At 36.9% G+C, this 22071-nt stretch overlaps 1 protein-coding gene across 1 annotated transcript in view; it reads right to left on the bottom strand.

The window, feature by feature from the left end:
* Positions 1 to 9631: 9631 nt before the first annotated feature.
* The window catches only part of SPATA16 (spermatogenesis associated 16), a 206198-nt gene continuing 193758 nt past the window's right edge, over positions 9632 to 22071 (bottom strand). Inside the window, exon 10 of the mRNA XM_064575670.1 lies at positions 9632 to 9754. Within this exon, the coding sequence (XP_064431740.1) occupies positions 9632 to 9754 (123 nt within the window). The remainder of the gene's footprint in view (positions 9755 to 22071) is intronic.

Below are 22071 nucleotides of genomic sequence, written 5' to 3'. Positions count from 1 at the left end.
GATTTTCTCATCAGTAGTAGCCCTCTATCATGCTTGCTGGTGGATAGGAATTCCCCGGTCCCTGGAGTATATAAATTGTATTGTGTTTCAGCTTTATTCTGGGTTAAGTGCAGCATTGTGTGTTAGTACAGGAATTTTGCTTTAATGCCACTTACATTTTTATGGGATAATGTGCCTCAGGAGAACAACACTGGTTACAGATGTAACCAGTATGCCCTTGGCTTCTCCTGTGTTAATCACATATGTGTCACATTTACGATAAGATCACAAATCTCATTGTTCTTTGAGTATCTATTTTACTATTAGGAGGAAGTTCAGTTTTTTCCTAGGTCTTTCTCTCCAAGTATTCCCAGGAGCCCCTGTTGTGCAAGGTGGGTCCCTTCGTGGTCACCATCTGTCATGAGCCAAGGCAAATTCCTCAGTTCTATGGGTTAGAAAGGCTTTATTAGGGGAACTTTAAGCAAGGTTCAGCAAGATGTGGTGTTTATGACATGAACAGAAAAGTGTGCTGTGGGCAGGGCACTGTGCCCATTTTAGGGTGAACGTTCTAGGAGCAGGACCTGCTTCCTTCTCGATCTCTCATTTTATAGGGCAAGCGTAGGGGAGGAAAACTTTCTCCTTCTTCCCTTCTAGGTTCTTTGACTAGTCTAATAATTCAACTGACATAAGACAGATTAACCAGAGAAAAACAAATTTAATTTTATGCCTATAGAGTGCCGAAGAAATGACCAACACACCTTTATACCTGTTAGACAAAGAAACAATAAGTTTGTGAAGAACTGACAAAACAAAAGGGACCTGGGGTCCATGGTAACTTACCACTAAGATAGGATGGCCAAGTTCCTGGTCAGCCCCTCCTGCTGGGAAGAGGGGAGAGCTCTCAGTTCCAGCTGACTTATCTGGGCTAGTGCTGATCAACAGAAATACAATGCAAACCATATATGCAAGTGTGAGTGTGTTACTAACTATAGTAGAAAAAGGAAACAAAAATATCAAATGCATTTTAATAACACATTTTCTTTAAATCACTATATCTAAAATATCATTTCAGCATGTAATCAATATAAAAGTCATTATTGAGATATTTTACATTTTTTAAATACTAAGTCTTTGAAGTCCTCAGGTGTGTATTTTACACTTACACAATCTCTCAGTTTGGACACTAAATTTTCTTTGAAATACTTGATCTGTATTTAGATTTCACAAAATTTATAGTTAGAAAGTAGATTTTCATCTCTAAATTGCTCCAAATAAATACTTCAAAGTTTTCCAATACCCAAATTAAGTACCAATTTTTAAATTTAACTTAAAATTTTTAAAAAAAATAAAGTTTAAATTAAAATTAGTTCTTTGGTTGTGCCAGGCACATTTCAGGGGCTTTATAGTCCTACTTGGTTAGGCTACTGTATTGGACACAGAGCAAGCTCCTGGGGTCATTTTTGGGCAATCCCAGGTATGTATAATGTTAATATTACCTGGGACCTAGCAGGTCTTAAAAACAGTAATATAATAAAACACAAAGAAGAAATATATCAAGTCCCAACTCTGAGTTTGAACTCTAGTTTTGCTACTTTCTGTCTGTAAGGAAGTTACTTCACCTTCTGGACCTCATCTGGGGAGGGAGATAATATTTCTGGCCTCAGCTTTGTAGTGAGAACTAAATAGGACAATGCCTAGTGAGCATATGGTGAGTTGTCAATAAAGACAAGGTAATGTTGTTTCAGAGTTTAAAAATCCTTTCACCTTTCATTATTTCATATCCTCCTTCCTGAAATCTCATTAAGAATGGAAAGATTTATTATCTCCCTTTATAAAAGATCTAGAACTTGAACAGGGGTCTTCAAAATCTAAGCCTATTTTGTTTTCCATATTATGATTACTATCACCATCAGCTGGCTTGAATTGAGTGGTCCCTATGAGAGGTACTCTTCTTAGGGCTGCAGTTTTGATAGCTGTACTACCCCAATTTTACCCTCTGGTTTTGAGGAAGTAGGGCCTGACACAGCTATTCATATCTATAAACTATTGTACAAGGCTTAGAGAAAAGGCAGACTTGTTATCAATATCAGGGATTCAGTCTACCTATTTCTTATGAAATATTTGTCTTTCTACATCCCTAAACACTTACTTAAAAAGAAAGTAAAAGTCTTGATTATTCATGCATGTTTGTTCTGCACCTCACCTCAGATTGATAGGAGATCACAATGAAAGAACATAAGCAATAGTTAATTTTCAAGTTCTCATGCCATTTATTAAAGAATGTATGTGGAGGGGGCGCCTGGGTGGCTCAGTCGTTAAGCGTCTGCCTTTGGCTCGGGTCATGATCCCAGGGTCCTGAGATCGAGCCCCGCATCGGGCTCCCTGCTCGGCCAGAAGCCTGCTTCTCCCTCTGCCACTCCCCCTGCTTGTGTTCCCTCTCTCGCTGTGTCTCTCTCTTCAAATAAATGAATAAAATCTTTAAAAAAAAAAAAAGAATGTATGTGGAGAGTGACTTTGAGCTCTAATTATCTCATGTAGTCTGAGTGTTTCTGGTTTCCTTTCATTGAGGTACAAGCAGGATATGCTTACATTTATAAATTTGGGATGCTCGTTGGGTCTGTTTTCTGATTTTCTCTTCCTTTCATGACTTGTCAAAAACAGGAGTCTGCCCCTAGGTGTCATTCCAGTCCATTCTGTCTTGATAATCTGCAGCTTGTCAAGGCTGCCCCATAGTCTTTTGTGTCCCTGTCTGGGAGCCCAGGGCACTGCTGAGTGGATCAGGCACCTTGTGAAATATCTGATTGAACTTGGACTCTATCATGCCATCTCAATGAATCAAGCCACTGTAAATTAAAGCTTTGTTCTGCCAGTGGTCTTTCAACCTTCAATACATTTGATTTAAGGGACTTTGGTCTCTGATCACCTCATACTTTATGAGGTGATATTTTGTAAGTGCAGGGAAAGAACGAAACCAAACATTCGGAGAAGACAGTTATGAGGAACACAAGCAAAGAAAATAGGGCCAACCCACATATGGTATCATGTCGTTATTTATAAAGACAGGTGAAACATCATAGTTGGTGCTGTGTAATAGTTACTTCAGTGACCCTCCAGACTGTGTGTCTCAGGGATGTGTCGTAGAGGTAGTCATAAAAAACTTTATGTCACAGGAATTCTGTAAATAAAATGCTTCCACAGGCTTCTGTCTATGCAGCAACAATGATCTGTGATGCAAGTATCAGAATATATAATTTTTTCTTTGTAAATAGGCAAAGAAAAGCTGATATGAATGGTCCTTCTCTGCAGAATAATACTGAATAATGAGTTTTTTAAGTTTTTTTTTCTTATTATCAAGGAACATATACTTATTGTATAATATTAAGGAAAAGATAATAAAATCACCCATAGGTACTTCCACTAAAGATAACCACTCTTAATTTATTTTGTATTTCCTTCCAGTCTTTTTTTTTTTTTTTAAAGATTTTATTTATTTATTTGACAGAGAGAGACAGCGAGAGAGGGAACACAAGCAGGGGGAGTGGGAGAGGGAGAAGCAGGCTTCCCGCTGAGCAGGAAGCCCGATGCGGGGCTCGATCCCAGGACCCTGGGATCATGACCTGAGCTGAAGGCAGCCACGTAACTGACTGAGCCACCCAGGCGCCCCTCCTTCCAGTCTTTTATATGCATATATTTTATAACCTAGTTATAATTGTGCTGTATATAGTTTTATTTCTTGCTTTTTTCTTTTAACATTATAAAATTTTTATGTTACTAGGTTAAGCATTGGATAGACTGTCATAAATCATTTAGCCTATTACCTATTGGAAAATTTTGGTTGAGTTCATTTCATTTTTCTCTTTAAAATAACCCTGTGATGAATACTTTTGAGTTTTTTATCTTGTAACACGCATTTTATAATCCTTTAGTAGAGTTTCTTAAAAGTGGAATTATTGGGGCAAAGGTTATAAATATTTTTAGAGCTCATGATACATAATGACTAATTGATTTCTAGACAGGTTAATTTATCCAATGCTCTGTCCCATCAGAAGCATATAGAAGTGCCTGAGAAGACAGATTTTTAACAACAAATATATTAGTATGTAGATACCAAGGTACAGGTGGTTCTCTTCCGAGGAGTCACCTTGGAAAGTTATACCTATTTAAATGTAGTTGCCTGTGTACATACCATTACTTCAGAGATGCCCATGATTTAGACATAGAATAGCATCACCAATTTGGGTCCTCAGTAATTTTTGGCTGTTTTTAAAATTGCATGATCTGTTCTCAAAGAATAAAGACTTGCTACCCTCAAAGATATACAAAATATGAATTACCAGCAAATAGCCCTTGCTACTTGCTTTTCCTTCTTCAAGGACCCTGCCCCTGCTGAATGCTGCTATGACCATTAAAGCAATGCCATAGGAGGGCTGGAAGTGAGGAGAAGAGGGACAATGTGGTGTGTGCTTCATAGCCTCTTCCCCTAGCAGCGTCTAAGAAACTGTGCTTACTTGGCTCCATTTGACGCAGAGAACAAATTTAGACCTGAAAGTGGGGAATTAGCATAGTGTATTCATGACAAGTGATTTTATTAAAAGAAATAATTTGATTTTGCTATGGAATGTGTTTTAATGGATTTTACTTGATGAGAGAGCAAAATTGAGAGAGAGAGAGAGATACAAGGGGCAGAGAGAAAGCAAATGAGGCAAAATTTTAATAACTGGGGAAATCTATGTGAAGAGTATATCAGTGATTTTTACTATTCTTGCCATTTCCTTTAGGTTTGAAAAATTTGAAACTGAAAAGATGAGAAAAACAAGTATCTGTAGGGGAGGAAAAATAACTTTCTTCTTCCCTTCTATGTTCTTGGCCAAGACACCCCTATATAAAAAGACAGATTAATGGGAGAAAAACAAATTTAATTATGTATGTATGCATGAATAGGAGCCCCTCAAATGAGACTCAAAGAAGTTACCAGAGCAGGCAGCTTTTATACTTTTTAGACAAAGAAATAAAAAGTTTGTGTAGAATTGACAAAGCAGAGGGTTTTGGGCTTGGAGTGGCAAATGGTAAAGAATGAACAAGGTTTATAAAGTCTTCTTGGCCCTAAATTCCCTATCTCTGGTGATAAGGTTGTCTTCTATCCTCCTGGTACAGGGAGTGTATCTTTCACATGGGAGATTTATTTGCTGCTTCCAGGGGGACAGAGGAAGTTCAAAATGTCCTTCTTAAACTGTTTCTTAACTATCTTTATTCAAAATAATCAATATGCCAATGTAGCATATTTTAGGGTGACATATTCTGAACCCCTACACATACAAACAACACCAAAATGCCCTGAAGAATGATCCAGGAATGACTGAAAATGATCAAGGGCTTGGCATCAAGGCAGATGTGGATCAGAACATACATGATTTTCATGTATCATGGGTAGTCTCCTTTGGAATTCTTCCTTTGGGTGTGGGACTTGTGTACTTGAACTATTTCTTATAAAAGAATACCCAGTGGCAACCTTCCAAATGTATTTTATGGGCAGAATTTATCATCCTAATATAGACAAGTTGGGAAAAATCTGTTTAGACATTTTGAAAGACAAGTTGCCCCCAGCACCAGAGATCAGCAGAGCTCCGCTCATCATCCAGATGCTTTGGCAAATGATGGAGGGACACAGGAAGTAGTAGAAGACAAAGGAAGCTGAGATTATTGAAGCATTTAGGGCGTGAACCAGCTATTCAATTAATAATATTTCAATTGGTCTGATCATCAAGTATATATCGCTTCTCCTTTTTGGCTAACATGTCTTTTTTTGTTATTTCACTTCATGTCTTTGGAATATTACAGAATAAAATCCAATATCTCTTCAAGAAAATGGCAGAGAGAGAGAACTTATCCTATTATCACTGAACTTTTAATTTTTGGTTCTTTTGGTCCATAAACCTCTGCAAAAATGATCATATTAGGAGATCTTAATTTGAACCAAAACTTAAGGTGGCTACCTCATTAGTCCTTGTGTCAGGTTAACTTTGAGCTGACAAGAAAATACTTTCCAATATGGTAAAGGAGCAATTCTTGGACTTTAATGTGCATATAAATACTCAGGGATTTTTTTTTTTTTTTGAGAGAGGGAGAATGTGTGTGGGGGGGTGGGGGAGGGGTAGGGGAGAGGGAGAGAGAGAATCTTAGGCAGGCTCCACGCTCAGCACAGAGCCCAATGGTGGCTCAATCTCACGACCCTGAGGTAATGACCTGAGCCAAAATCAAGAGTCAGACACTTAACCAACTGAGCCACTCAGGCACCCCTACCCAGAGATCTTCTTAAAAACACAGATTTGGATCCAGCTGATCTGGGGAGGAGCTTAAAATTCTGCATTTCTCACAAATTCCCAGGTGATGCTGATACTGCTGGTCCATGAATCACATTTCAAATAGCAAGTAGAGGACAAAACAAATCTTTGCACTCAAAGGAAGGTATTACCTTCTTTGGCTCTTGGTTTCCTCAGTTGTAAAATGGAGAAAATGCATATATCAAATTCTTGTGAAGTTGAAATGAAATAAGCATTCTGAAAGTACTTCGTAAACTTTGCTTTCTCTATTATTAAATTTTTTTTTTTTTTTTTTACTAATACCATATTGCTTTACAAATCCTTCCTCTGCAGAGAACTTAAAAACAAAGATGGGTTGGAGCACCTGGGTGGCTCAGTCAGTCAAGCATCTGACCCTTGGTTTTAGCTCTGATCATGATCTCAAGGTTGTGAGCTCAAGCCCCATTTTGGCTCTGCACTGGGCATGGAACTTGCTTAAAATTCTCTCTCTCTCACTCTCCGTCTGCCCCTCCCCCCTCTCAAAAATAAAAAGAAAAAAAGGGAAAGGAAGGGATGCCAGGTGCAGGAAATTTATGCTGCATTGTTGCTATTCAAGGCTCTTGACACTAATGTGGAAAGTGGAGACCACGAGCAAAATTCATTCCGATGGACAATGCTGTTGAACTATTAAGAATTCTAAAGATTTGATACTTTGATACCTTATTGCAAAGCTATGAAAATTGATTCTCTTTTTCTGAAAAGAAGTTAAGTTTTGGATTTCCATTATACATCATCCTTCCTAAGACTGACTAGAACCTCTCTTCTTTCCCTAACCAAGCACCAGTCAAAATAACAATGGACATTTCATATTGGATTTGGGGAAAGTGATCAAACAGTGAAGCCATAATCTAGTAATTGCAATTATATTATTTTCAAATATAATCTTCAGGCACTGTGGAATGAGAGAACTCTAATTTTAAAAAACCAAAGATAAAGCAATTGATCAGCTATTGAATATCAATAGGACTTCCAGAAAACAGCTGAGTAAACAAACAGGCAGTGCTAAGATTTTATTTCAATTAAGAACAAACAGTTACAGAACATAGAAATCCTTTTGGAAAATAAAATTTTAACACTAAAGTTAAAATTCAAAGCTAACAAGCTTCACTTCCTAGAGATATTATGAGATTTTTTTTTTTTTTTAAATAATGGGCAATTCTCACAATGGTGAGAAGTGATAACAGCAGAGGTGGTCAGATGGAGTCTGAGCCATTTACCTTAGACTCCCACATTTGGCTAGACTCAAGTTCCCATAGAAAGAAATTATTTTCCAGTACTTACAAGAATAGAACTGAGGGGCGCCTGGGTGGCTCAGTTGGTTAAGCGACTGCCTTCGGCTCGGGTCATGATCCCGGGGTCCTGGGATCGAGCCCCGCATTGGGCACCCTGCTCCACGGGAGGCCTGCTTCTCTCTCTCCCACTCCCCCTGCTTGTGTTCCTGCTCTCGCTGTGTCTCTCTCTGTCAAATAAATAAAAAATCTTAAAAAAAAAAAAAAAAAAAAGAATAGAACTGAGATGCCATGCCAGTATGAGTTTAAAAACAAGGAGTTTTTTTTTTTTTTTTTTTTAAGATTTTATTTGTCTGCGAGAGAGAGAATGAGAGACAGAGAGAGTGAGAGGGAGGAGGGTCAGAGGGAGAAGCAGACTCCCTGCTGAGCAGGGAGCCCGATGCGGGACTCAATCCCGGGACTCCAGGATCATGACCTGAGCCGAAGGCAGTCGCTTAACCAACTGAGTCACCCTGGCGCCCCAAAACAAGGAGTTTCTTAAACTCCACTGTCTTTAACTGCCTACAATTATATTAGCAACTAGCTTGAGGGAAGGTGGTAGCAGTGATGGATTCCCTGTGTGGGGTAGAAGAGAGGAGGCTATTTGATAAAGGTAAGATGATCCCCGGGAAAACCAAAGTCCTATTTTACTTCAAAATTTAAAAACATTTATACCCTGCATAATTATGACTACACAAATCTAACATACATTTAAGATTAAATTGTTAACTGATGTCTTTACAATCTCATTGTATAATGAAAAATTCAGGACTATGTATTTTATTCTTTTTTCCTTTTCATGTTATTATCAATGTTCTCAGAGATCCTAGTCATTTTTCCCATTATTTAAAAAAAATCTGATTTCCTGTTTATTTTACTCTGTGTCTGAGTTATTCCTTCTTACCCTATCTTCACACCCCCTTGTTGGTTGGTGTCAGCAGAGGTCTGGAGCGATGGCTATTGACTCACTACCTTGTCACCTATGTGTGTTTGTGCTGAGTCACACATTTAAAGGGGAGGGAATAGGAAGGATCCGGAGGAGAGAATAGAGATTTTAATGAGACAACTCAACTGATAATATCGGCCCTACCACATATGACTTATCTCCATAAGGATTGAGAAAATATGAGTTTTATAATTTTTATTATTTTTTAAGATTTTTATGTATTTGAGAAATTTGCATGTATATTGTCTGTCCATATCTATACATGGCATGTGAGTAATTCTTAACGATGCACATGAATATGCATGAATATTATAAGCATACTTGGGTAGACCTGGTAAATGTTAGTAGATTTTGAAAGAACAAAGCAGGTGAAACTGAGTGTTGTTGGAGTGGGGGGTGGGGTGGGAGGGATGGGGTGACTGGGTGATGGACACTGGGGAGGGTGTGTGCTCTGGTAAGCGCTGTGAATTCTGTAAGACTTGAATCTCAGATCTGTACCTCTGAAACAAATAATGCAATATATGTTAAGAAAAAAAAAAAGAAGAAGATAGCAGGAGGGGAAGAATGAAGGGGGGAAATTGGAGGGGTAGACGAACCATGAGAGACTATGGACTCTGAAAAACAAACTGAGGGTTCTAGAGGGGAGGGGGGTGGGAGGATGGGTTAGCATGGTGGTGGGTATTGAGGAGGGCACATTCTGCATGGAGCACTGGGTGTTGTGCACAAACAATGAATCATGGAACACTACATAAAAAACTAATGATGTAATGTATGGGGATTAACATAAGAATAAAAAAAATCAAAAAAAAAAAAAAGAAAGAGGCAGCAATGGTAATTTTATAAGCTGTTTAACTCAGTAAGTCAAATTTGAACAGGAGTCAAGTCAAACTTGTTGAGAACGTTTATTGCTGCCAGTGGAGATGAATGAAGTGTAGACTCCCTTTGTCAAGATGAGCCAAGGCGAGCGGGCCCTCACTCCTTGGCCAGGCCTTTGTCCCTGGACTGTCACGGTCAGGCTGGTGGGAGGCCGCGGCCCCTTCCTCTGGGACCCCCTGATGGTAGTGCCTGCTCCCCGGTGACTAGCTTCGCTGCACAGTTTGAAGCCGCTTCAGTTTTGTTTTTTGCCTTCGAGCAGTTCTCAGTTTTTTAGTTTTCAAGAAACTGTCCTCTAATTGGTATAGGAAGTCTTCAATTCGCCCAACCTAGAAGAAATAAACAGACATAACAAGATTTGTGGTTGTGTTTTCCAGGTTTAGTGTAGTTAGGAAAATGGTGAGGCAGTTAAAATGAAAAGGCACATACAGGTCCACGTTGGAACAGAATTGGCAGAGATGGAAATGATTGAACGTAAAAGCTTCCTTCAGTCTCCATGTCGGGTTCCCTTATTTTAGGAACATGAAGCAGACATGCAGGCGTTTGCTTTACCACTCAGTCCTATGTCCTGGGTATGGAAGTGGGGACCATAATCACCCACTGTCTTTAATGGTCAGTAAAACCAGGGATTTCAAAAAGAAACGGTGAAAAAAAAAATTCCATTATCAAAAGGAAGAATGGAAACAAACAACCGCCCCCCCTGCCAAAAGTAAGAGTTTCTAGCATTTGTATGCCCCTGGCCAACTTGGGAGAAAAATGAATATTACACATTGTCTTAGCAAGAACCATTTCTCCTTTAAATCAAAACACAATTTTGGGGAAATACATTTTCTTAAAAAATGCCACACCCCAGGGAATAAGATAAAGTAATGATATACAAAAATGGGGCGCCTGGGTTAAGCGACTGCCTTCAGCTCAGGTCATGATCCTGGAGTCCCGGGATCGAGTCCCGCATCGGGCTCCCTGCTCAGTGGAGAGCCTGCTTCTGCCTCTCTCTCTGCCTGCCTCTCTGCCCACTTGTGCTTTCTCTCTGTGTGTCAAATAAATAAATAAATAAAATCTTTAAAAAAAAAAAAAAGTAATGATATACAAAACAATAATTCTTAAAAATAAACTATTAGTCTTTCTCCAAAGAAAACTTATAATTATTCAGTGACTGTTGGTTGAATATGTTGTACTATTTGTCACTATTTTATTCTACTAAAGAATTGTAGAATAAAACAGTTTACATATATGCTGAGTTGGGCTCCCATCAAAGTCTGTAGATATAATAATTCATACTTAGCCCTGACTCCCAGCACTGCATATTGTATTAGCCTAAAGTCACTCACTGAGAGCCCATTGTCATAAAGTTAGCTCAAAGCTAGAGCACTTATTATTTAAGGTACACGAACATATCATCTACTTAAGATAAAAGCACTTAAACTCTAATTTTCCAATTTTGAGTTCTACTTTTAAATCACTTGATTTATCATTCAGGGCAATATCCAAAAGATAATTCAGATTGTCAAAAAGAGAATAATAAATGGTAGCATTCATCTATATGTTATGCTTTTATTACACCAGGTGATATAAATTGTCCATTGGTTTCCTTAAGAAAATAAGATAATTTATTTATGTGAAAACAATTGTTTTTAAAAACCTAAAATCACTTTAGGTAAATTTCTCCAAAAGCACATTGTTGTTTATGATGTCTGATCATAGTGGCAATCATCAAAATAATTTGACATGAAGATGAAGCCAGTGAATTATTCTATGTATTCCATACATTTATACTATCCAACTTACACCAAAATCATAAGTAAAAAATTAACACAGAGCACAATCAAAACAAACATAATGGATGGCACTTTACCGTTATTTCAATAGTTGATGACTCACTCATGTTTTTGCACTGAAAATGTATCATTTAAATCAAAGCTCTTTACAATTAGAATGTTTGCAATTAGTCCAAATACAATTTAAAATTACAATCCTAATGCAACAAAAAAGCTTCTTTCAATGATAATTGTTTTAAAATATCCATTAGGTGGCTGCTGCCTTTTTTCCTGTTGAAATTGTATTTATTAACTGCAGTTTTGACTAACTGGGTTGCTTTTCATTAAAAAAGACAAAGAAGTACATAGGATGTCTGCTTGGAACAAAGAGTACTGTTAAATTAAGCTGGAGGTCTAGAGTATACACTACCTACATGTCTTAGCCTGGCCTGTCTGTTTACCTCCTATCTGGTCTGTCTACATGCTATCCTTTCAACCCATTCTCCTACTGGTACTGGAATGATCTTTTTAAAATGTAGGTCCGGTCACATTTTTCCTTGCTGAAAATACCTAAATGGATTCCCAAGCCCTTAACATGGCCTACACAGTTTTGAGTGATCTGGTTTTACTTGCATCTCTATTTCTGTCTCCTATCACTCCATTCTCCTCAGTATGTAGTACATCTTTCAGTTATCTGAACATAGCAGTGCAGTGTTCTCTGCACCCTTGATCTTCTTAATGATATGCCATGTGATGGAATACTCCCATTGGAACCCTTAAAATTCCTCTGGATTTCAAGTTCAACATCAATGCCTGAGAGACATCTTCTTTGATAATCCAGACTAGGTTGGGTCTCTCAAAAACATATATATTCCCATAGCAGCCCATTCATCTCTTTGCAAATTGTAATTTTTTTTACCTAATTGTTATAATGATTTATTTAATATTTATTTAATATCCCATCTGGGTTTTAAGGTCTCTAAGGCAGGAATGAGGTCCATGTTGTCCACTATTCCCAGCATCTAGGATATGGTAGACCCTCAGTAATCCTCCTCTTTAAGAATAGAGCTGAAGACATTCAGCAACCAATTTGTTTTTCCAGATTCACAGTGATGTCTGGTATGCAGCACATCAGAAGGCTTTCTTTTCTCTTACAAATTAAATAATCACCACTTTCATGTGCCATCATTTTATCATCATTGTTTAGCTTTGAGAGTCTCCAGGCAAGATACCAACAAGGTGTGATCTCCATACTTGAAATGGACTGAGGTAGAAAGGGCAACAGATGAAGAGAGTCAGGAGTGTTGAGTTCTGCTTGTGGGCTGGCTTATAACCCTGATCTGTGACCCCAGAGAAGTCACTTGGCCTCTCTGAGCTTCAGCTTAACTGACCTTGGGTGAAGAAAGTGTTCACCTGGATAATTTCCAAGGACACATCAAGCCAAAAAATTCCATGACTTGTACTCACATCAGCTCTAAGTTAGTCCAATCTTACATGAGTCTTCACATTTTTCAAATCAGAGGTTATTCTCTTAGATTATACCATTAGATGAATGACACACTATGCAGTAAAGTAAGTCAATTTTAGCTTCTATACTTTCTGAAGTATAGGAGAGCTGCAACATGTTTTTAGTAAAGCTGGTTCTTTATTTTCTTTTTTTAAGTCAAGGAAAGAAAAATGCCAGTTGAAGAGAAAATAGATTCATATAACTAAGAAGAACAGATTGCAAACGATAGAAATTTCTATAAAGCCCTTAGGGAAATAAAACACAAAGAAATATGTAAGCATGCAAGGAAGAGAAATGAGCCAGTTTTTGGAGCAGAGGCCTTATTAGACTTTCTTTTTGGTACAGAATCTACTTGCTTAACTATATCAGATAGTCTACTTGGTCATTCTGGGTCTAATTTTCCCATTTGCAAAATGGGCAGATGGCATTTTTTTTTATGTATCTATGTGCCAATGCTGACTTGGCTTTACAGAACTATGGACATCAGAACAAATGAGCTTTCAGAGAATTTTGGGATGTCAGATGATCAAGGGGACTGAAGGTCTCAGTGAGAGGGCAGATTCTCACCTATCATATGGCCATCAATCATAATCTACATCAAAGTGTAAGGAAATTATTATCAACTAGTTTTTCAGGACCCTTAAATCTTATACACAAAAATCTTTCAGTCATGATTTAGTGTAGATTCAAGAAGTTCAGAACGAAGTTCAGAACTCTGCAACTCTAAAAGAGAAGACAGCCTGAGAAGTAATAGATTTTGAAATTAAAATTTTAACCGTGCAAAAATAAATAAATACCAATCTGTAAGAAATGTGGAGGTAACTAAACAGACCAACTTATATTAGAGGAAAATTTCTAATCAACTCAGATTTCAAAGGGAGCACATTTATTCTTTCATGCAAATATTTATTGAACATTTACTATGTGCTTGGCACTGTAATAGGGTGATAAGCAAAAATATCAAGATATTTGTTTATGAGTAACTCATATTCATGTAGGAGAGGCTTAATGAAAAAATGATTACAATAAAGCATAACTGCTTCTGTAAGTTAATATATGAAAAGTTCTATTGGCAAAAATGTCAGAACAGTGAATTCTACTTGAAGGAATGTGGACATGCATTGGGATGATAGGAGCTGGCTCTTTGCCAGGACAAGAAGTGCATTCCAGATAGAGGGAAGGGCATCCATAGAGCCATGTTGTGAAAGAACATGGGCTATTTGATAGGGATAAGTCTTATAGCATAGATGTAGGCATCGGGAGACTAGGAGTAGAGATACATACAGCAGGAAATATTGATTGGGGTCAGCTTGTAAAAAGTGGAAAAATATTTAGCCATGTGCTTAGAAAGTAAATCTGGTACCATTATGTGGAGTGGAATGCAGCCAGGGAAACTAGAGGCAGGTGAATCAATTAGGGGACCGGTGTAATTGGATATGGAAAATGTTATGAGGGCCTGAATCAAGAACTTAAGGGATATTTGGAAGTAAACTCTATAGACTTGATGAAAAATTCTGTGTTGGGACAAGAAGGTAAGCAAAATTAGGAATGACTGTGAAGTTTCTAACTTGAGATAATGATGATTTTTAATGAGATAAGAAATACAATTAGGTGAACAGTTTTAGGGAAAAGAAATGATTTTGATTCATGACAAATATAAGAAATAGAAAAAAGTTCACATAATCAGAAATTAATTAAAAATGGACCTATAGTAATAGCCTAGTACTAGGCTAAAAGCCAGAATGGAACAAAACTCCAAATTTAAAAAAACCCAGCAACCTACCATTTTGCAGCCTACCATGTAAAAAGCATCCTACCAGTTAAAAAGTGCTAAGAAAAACAAAAAGGATGCTTTCAGTTATTCAGAGTGATTATCACAGAGATACGGTACTGGATCGAAGTCAGATATACCTGGTTTGGAATTCCAGCTCCAGCATTTACTTGTTGTGTGACTTTGTGAAATTTTATTTAAGTTCTTAAAACCTAAGTTTCTTTTTCTATCAATTGCTTCACAGGATCCTAGTAAGATTAAATTAATTTATGTGAAATATTTGCGTAAGTCTGTATCGCTATTATTTAATAACATTAATATCTGAATCTGGAAGTGTATGCTCAGTAAATAGAAAAAAAATAACTAAATGAAAAAAATACAAAAGTGGAGGAAAATAAGATAAACCACATTAACGGACACTCTGTTTTTGGCCTCTACTCTGCGAGGGATGCTGCCTCAGTACCTGCACTAATTGTAGTTGCCACACATTAAAGTCTTGTGATCAGGTCTCAAAATTCCACTATATATAAAAGTCAGAAATAGGAGGGGGCAGAGAAAGGAGAGGAAAGAGGAGTTTCTGATAGCACATATTTGTTGCAAGTTCAATATAAATCAACAGTATTCTCTGTTTGCCTCCCTAGAAACCAATCTGCTTATAGACAACAATGTCTGTCTCATGGAAGCAACTTAAGTGTTTACTGAAAGATGAATGAATAAAGAAAATGTCTTACACACACACACACACACACAGAGTGAGAGAGAGAGAGAGAATATTATTCAGCCAGAAAAAAAGAAAGAAATCTTGTTATTTGCAACGGCATGAATGGAACTTGAAGGCATTATGCTAAGTGAAATAAGTCAGAGAAAGACAACCAAGTTCATAGACACAGAGAACAGACTGGTGGTTGTCAGAAGTGCAGGGGGGGTGGGCAAAATAGATGAAGGTAGTCAAAAGGTACAAACTTCCAGTTATGAAATAAATAATTCATGGGGATGTAATGTACAGCATGGTGACTACAGTTAATAATATGGTACTGTATATTTGAAAGTTGATGAGAGATTCAATCTTAGAAGTTCTCATCATAAAAAAACCCCCAAAACTTTAACTATGTGTGGCAATGGATGTTAACTAGACTTACTGTGGTGATCATTTCACAATATATATGAATATCATTATGTTGTACACCTGAAATTACTATAATGTTATATGTCAATTATATCTCTATAAAATACAAAAAAACCCACTTTTCCCATAAAATGTGTCTGTTTCAAAGGAGACAAATACTTTTATTCCTTCTCTGCTCAGGTCCTATCACATCTGGGCTATCATGCTTGGTTCTGGGTGTGTCAAGGGTCTTACTCCAAACTGTATGAAGAAAAGTTGAAAGATCTGGAGGTCTTTAAAATGAAGAAGGGAATCATAACAAGAATCTGTGGTGTCCAAGTAAGTCAAGATTGTTATGTGGAAAGCGTGATGGATTTGTTTTGTGTTAGCTGATACAGTGGAAAGAGTGCTATCCACTATTAGAGAGTAAGTTTGATTCTTGAGTCTCCCACTAGCCATGTGACTTAACTTCTGACCTTTAATTTTCTCATATCTCGTATAAATAGCAAATTAATAATGATAATCATGGTCTACTTGACAGGGTTTTTGTGAGGATTAAATGGTTTAATGTTTATAAAAAGTTCTGCAAAAATGGTTAAGCCATCCAGGGAGATTATAATATCAGTACGTTGTGTAGTGTCTGGTGCCTCCATAGTAGGTTCTCAGTAAATATTTGCTGAATCAATGAATAACTGAAGGAGTCATCAAATGAGTGAAAGAGTAGATATTAGGTATAACTGTTTTTTTTCACAATTGTATAAAAATGAAAGAGACTTTAGGGTGAGGTATGGCAACCCCCATCACAGAGATTGGAAATCAAACATTAGATGACTCTTGGAGAGCATGAAATATTTGTGAGTCATGTGTGAGCTAGGGGTTGGATTCAATAAATTTTTAAAAATCCATTCCAACTTTAAAGTATTAATTCTATGATGGTTAGTTTGACCTGGATTCATTCCACAGAAATGTGCTCCATACAAGGAGGGTGTATTGCACTTTGCTTGTACCACACAGAGAAGCATATGGAAATAAGAGGGACCCAACAACTTCTACTGTAGTTTTTTATATTCTGAAAGTACTGAACTAATTAATATAAACACCCATAGATACTGGGATTCTTGAGCCTCTCCCGTGTCCCATTTATAAGATTATCATCTCTAAAAGACCTATATTTTCTTCTCTGGATGTATCAGAATTGTATCTTGCATGTACAGGACCCTTATTATGGATTAGCTTAATAGCAGAAGGTAGTTCACAGCACACTCATTTCCTTTTCATCTTATAACTGCACAAGATTATGTATTGGCACTAAAATGTTTCTTTTCAGTTAATGATTTTATATTTTTTCAGCATATCAAAACTTACAATTTTCTACTGGATTTCAGGATAAAATGCAACATTTTTACAGATAAAAATAATATGTTTTCCCACATACAACCACTCATAATCACTTTAAATATAGGCATGCTAAAAGGTACTTGAATATTTACTACAATAATCTTTTACTTTAAATTGGTTTGTATCTTATATGTAGGTGGAAAGTATAGGGATGCCCTTGGGTCAGGTGACATTCTGTTCATTTAAGAGCTTTCATGTGAAGGAGGATTGCTATTAACTCTCCATCATTTTGTGGTGTTGACTGTGCCTTCATTTGCACAGAGATCTAACCTATTTTCACATGGTAATTGAAGGCATATGGGCCAGGGTGAAAGCAACATTACTGCCTTCCATTTATTGCGTGAGGGCTGATCATGAGACCAAAGGCATTGCTGAGAAAGAAACTGAATTTTAGGGCAATAGTTAGAAATGGGGGCAAACTAAGGAAAGAGATAACTAGAAGCTCAACATGAGCAAATTTAGTGAGACATGATAACAATAAGGGACTACACAGCAATGACCTGATAGAGATTTGAAAGGGGAGTCATTCAGATGTGGTAGAGGGGAAGGAGAGTCACTGTGAAGATTTGGGTGGCCCTTTTCCTTCCAAAGTCAATTAAGATCAAACACTATTGGATTGAGTTGAATTGTGTTCTCTCAAAATCCATACACTGAAGTCTTAACTCTCTGTACTTCAGAATGTGACCTTATTTAGAGAGGTAGTCAAGTTAAAATGAAGTCATTAGGGTGGGCCCTTAATCCAGAATGATTGGTTCTCATAAAAAAGGGAAATTTGGATAGGCATACAGGGAGAGTGCCATATGAAGACAAAGGCAGAGATTGTGGTGATATTCCTATAAGCCAAGGTGTGATAAAAATTGCCAACAAACCACTGGAAGCTAGAGAGGCATGGAATGAATTCTTCCTCATGGCTCTCAGAAGAAACCAACTCCATGACACTTTGATCTTGAAATTTCCAGCTTCCAGAACTGCAAGATGATCAATTTCTATTGTTTTAGCCACTCAGTTTGTGGTACTTTGTTATAGTAGCCCTAGGAAACTAATACAACTAAGCCATAAAATTAATGGAAGCTCAATTAAGTTCTAATTTTCCCCTCAAATATGACTGATGTTTTCTAAAATTCACTTTTCCTGCTGGTTCATGCTCCCTACTAAGCCTGCCAGTTTAGTGTGTACCATGGGAACCAGGGTAGCTTCTTCCCAATAATGGCAGTGAGAGGAAGTTGACCTCAAACGTGAAAGCATGGGTAAATTACACTGGGAAGACTTGAATTGGTACTTCCTATTGGATTTCATGTAGCCTGGATCACAGAGAGGGGATTAGCTATGTTTGTACGGGTTTGTTTGCATATGTTCATGCCTTAGGAATTGGGTGCTCAAAGGATTTTTTAGTAAAGCTTTTAAAGATGATTATTAAGAAGAAAAAATGTAGATGAAATGAGAATCACATTCTTCAGGAATAAATATCATGTTTATATGACTATGATGGTGGTTACAGAATGAGAATGTGTTTCTAGAGATTAGCAGTATGGACCAAAATCCTCTCGGCAAAACAGACATTTCACTCCACCACAGTGGATTTGGTAACATTAGTTTCTTTGCCCTGTTCCATTTAGTTTCCAGACCAAATGCTTTTAAATATTTATCATCCAAAATGGTTTGAATTTTAATTCTTATTAGAATGACAATTGTTTTCAAACAGGCTTGAAATTAATTTCTAAAATAAACTTAGTTTTTGAAACAGAGTTGTTTCTGTTATTCATAATATATCAATTTCCTTTAGCTTTTGGCCTGCATTCAAGCAGACAAGCCCCACATTTTTCCTTTTTCATTTAGTGAATTTGGAATTTTATTCAGTATTTTAGTCATAAAAGTGCAACGTGAAAACATGAGGCACCTGCCCCAGAGAAATTACAAAATGTGCAAAAAACTTTGTGCTAAACTGTATTACCAACTCTTGATTGAAAACTCCCCTAATGATAACACTTTTTGTTATGTTTACTATAGAGTTAAAGAAAAATTACAAATCTTTCCATGACTTTGTCCAGGAAACCATGTGTCATAGTTTTTTAAAAAATTATTTTTTAACATTTAATGGCATAGTTTATCTGAGGGTTTAAATATATATTTTTAAAATTTTTATTTTGAGGTAAGTGTGGATTCACATGCATCAGTGAGAAGCAATACAAGGAGAACCTATGTACTCTCAGTTTGCCCCAATGGTAACATCCTGCAAAACTGTAGAATACCATAGCCAGGATATTGACATTGACACAGTTAAGAAATAGAACAGCTCCATTACCATGAAGATCTCACATGTTTCCCTTTTACAGCTACACCCATTTTTCTCCAGGTTCCTCATCCCTGAAGCCCTGGCAACCATTCATCTATTGTCCATTTGTACAATTTTATCATTTTAAGAAGGTTATATACATGGGAACATGTAGAATTCTGCAATTCTCTGGAGACTTATTCAGGTTGTTGTGTGTATCGACAGTTTGTCCCTTTTCATTGCTGAGTAGTAACCCATGTACCACAATTTGTTTAATGATTCACCCTTTGAAGGGTATCCAGGTTACTTCTGATTTTTGGCTTTTATGAATTAAATTGCTATAAACAATTGTGTACAGGTTTTTGTGTGGACATAAGACTTCATTTCTCTGGAACAAATGGCCAGGAGTACAATTGCCAGGTCATATGGTAGTTGAATATTTAGTTTTATAAAGAAACTGTTGGGGTGCCTGGGAGGCTCAGTCAGTTAAGTGCCCAACTCTTAATTTTAACAGATCATGATCATGATCTCAGGGTGCTGAGATTGAGCCCTGCACTGGGCTCCATGCTGGGTGTGAAGCCTGCTTAAGATTCTCTCCCTCTCCCTCTGTCCCTTCCCCCCCGACCCCGACTCACATGCTCTTTCTCTCTCTAAAACAAACGAACAAACAAACAAACAAAAACAAAAAACAAAACAAAACAAAAACCCAACCCCGGGGTGCCTGAGTGGCTCAGTTGCTTAAGCATCCACCTTCTGCTCAGGTCACGATCCCAGGGTCCTGGGATCGAGTCCCGCATCGGGCTCCCTGCTTGTCGGGGCAGGGAGCCTGCTTCTCCCTCTACCCTCTACCCTTCCCCCCTGCTCAGGCACTCTCTCTCTGTCTCTTTCTCTGGTGCTATCTCTCTCTTTCTGGTGCTCTCTCTCTCACACGCTCTCAAATAATCTCTTCATAAAAAAAAAAAAAAACCAACGCCCTCACCCCCCAAACTCTGTCATATTATTTTCCACAATGGCTATACGATTTTATATTCCCACTAGCAACATATGAGAGATCCTCACCAGCATTTAGTGTTGTCACTATTTTTTATTTGAGCTATTTTGATAGGTATGCAGTGATTTATCTCACTGTGGTTTTAATTTGCATTTCCCTAGTGACCAGGGATGTTCAACATCTTTTAATGTGTTTACTTGCCATTCTCTTTGGTGAAATGTCTGTTCATGTCTTTTGCCCACTTTCAAATTGGTTTAACTGCTTTTTAACTATTGAATTTTGAGAATTCTTTATATAATCTAAATATTAGTCCTTTGTTGGATATGTAGTCTGCAAATATTTTTCTCTTGCCCTGTAACTTGTCTTTTCATCCTTTGCAACAGAATCTTTCACAAAGCAAAAGTTTTTAATTTGGAAGTCTAATTTCCAATTAGACTTTTATGGATCATGTTTTTGGTATCAAGTTTAAAAACTCTTTGCGGAGACTAAAATCCCAAAGATTTTTTTTCCTAAAAGTTTTATAGTTTTATATTTTACAGTTTTAGTCAGCTTTTGAATAAAGAGTGATACTTAAGTCAGGATATTTTTTTTCCTATGTGTGTCCAAATGCTCCAGCACCATTTGTTGGAGCTATTTTTCCTTCATTAAATTGCTTTTGTTTCTTTATAAAACATCATTTGAACATGTTTATATGGGTTTATTTCTGAGTTTTCTAATTTATTTCATTGAGCTATGTGTCTGTTACTCCATCAATACCACAAAGTCTTGATAACTGTAGGTAATAAAGTCTAATAAAGTCTTGAAATTAAGTAGACTGATTCCTCACCTTTCATTCTTTTTCTAGAGTGTTTTAGCTATTCTGTTTTCTTTGTCTTCCCATATACATTTTAGAATGGTCTTGTCTTCATGTATGAAAAATCTTCCTGGAATTTTAATAGGAATTGCATTAAGCCTGTATATCAATTTTGAGAGATTGATGTCCATACTATGTTGAGTCTTCCAATTTATGAACACAGCATGTCCCACCATTTATTTAGATCTTTGATTTCTTTCCTTATTGTTTTGTAATTTTTGGCATGCAAATTCTATGCATGTTTTGTTAGATTCATAGCAAAGCATTTCACTTTTTTAAAGCAATTATAAATGGTACTGTATTTTAAATCTCAGTGTCCTTGATCACTGCTAGTATATAGTTACATAATTGAGTTTTGCACATTTATCTTGTGTCTTGCAACCTTGGTGAACACACTACTACTACTACTTATTATTATTACTATTATCATCATCATTTTGTAGATTCCTTGGGATTTTCTATGTAGACAATCATGCTGTCTGCAAATAAGGAAAGTTCTATTTCTTCTTTTCTGATCTCTATGCCTTTTATTTCCTTTTCTTGCCTTTCAGCAGTGGCTAGAATTTCCAGTACAATGTTGAATAGGAGTGGTGAGAGCTGACACACTTGCCTTGTTTCTGATCTTAGGGGGAATGACTTCAGTTTTTGAGTATTAAGTATAATGTTAGCTGTAGGATTTTTGTAAATGCTGTTTAACAAGCTGAGAGGGTTCTCCTCTATGCCTAATTTTCTGAGAGTTTTTCTTATCATGAATAGGTGTTTAATTTTGTTGACTGCTTTTTCTGCATCAATTGATATGATCATGTGATTTTATTTTTTGTATCCTGTTAATTTGAAAGATTACAATGAATTTCAAATAATCAGACTTGCATCTCTGGAATGAACTCCATTTGGTTATGGCTTATAATTCTTTTTACATTTTGCTAAATTCTATTTCCTAAGATTTTAAGGATTTTTGCCTCTATATTCATAAAGGATATTGAGTTGCATTT

The sequence above is a fragment of the Mirounga angustirostris genome, unplaced genomic scaffold (genome assembly GCF_029215605.1).
Source record: "Mirounga angustirostris isolate CCGP_5_RB_7025 unplaced genomic scaffold, mMirAng1.0.hap1 SCAF_1, whole genome shotgun sequence".
Taxonomy (NCBI): domain Eukaryota; kingdom Metazoa; phylum Chordata; class Mammalia; order Carnivora; family Phocidae; genus Mirounga; species Mirounga angustirostris.
This window is presented reverse-complemented; position numbering and strand designations above follow the sequence as displayed.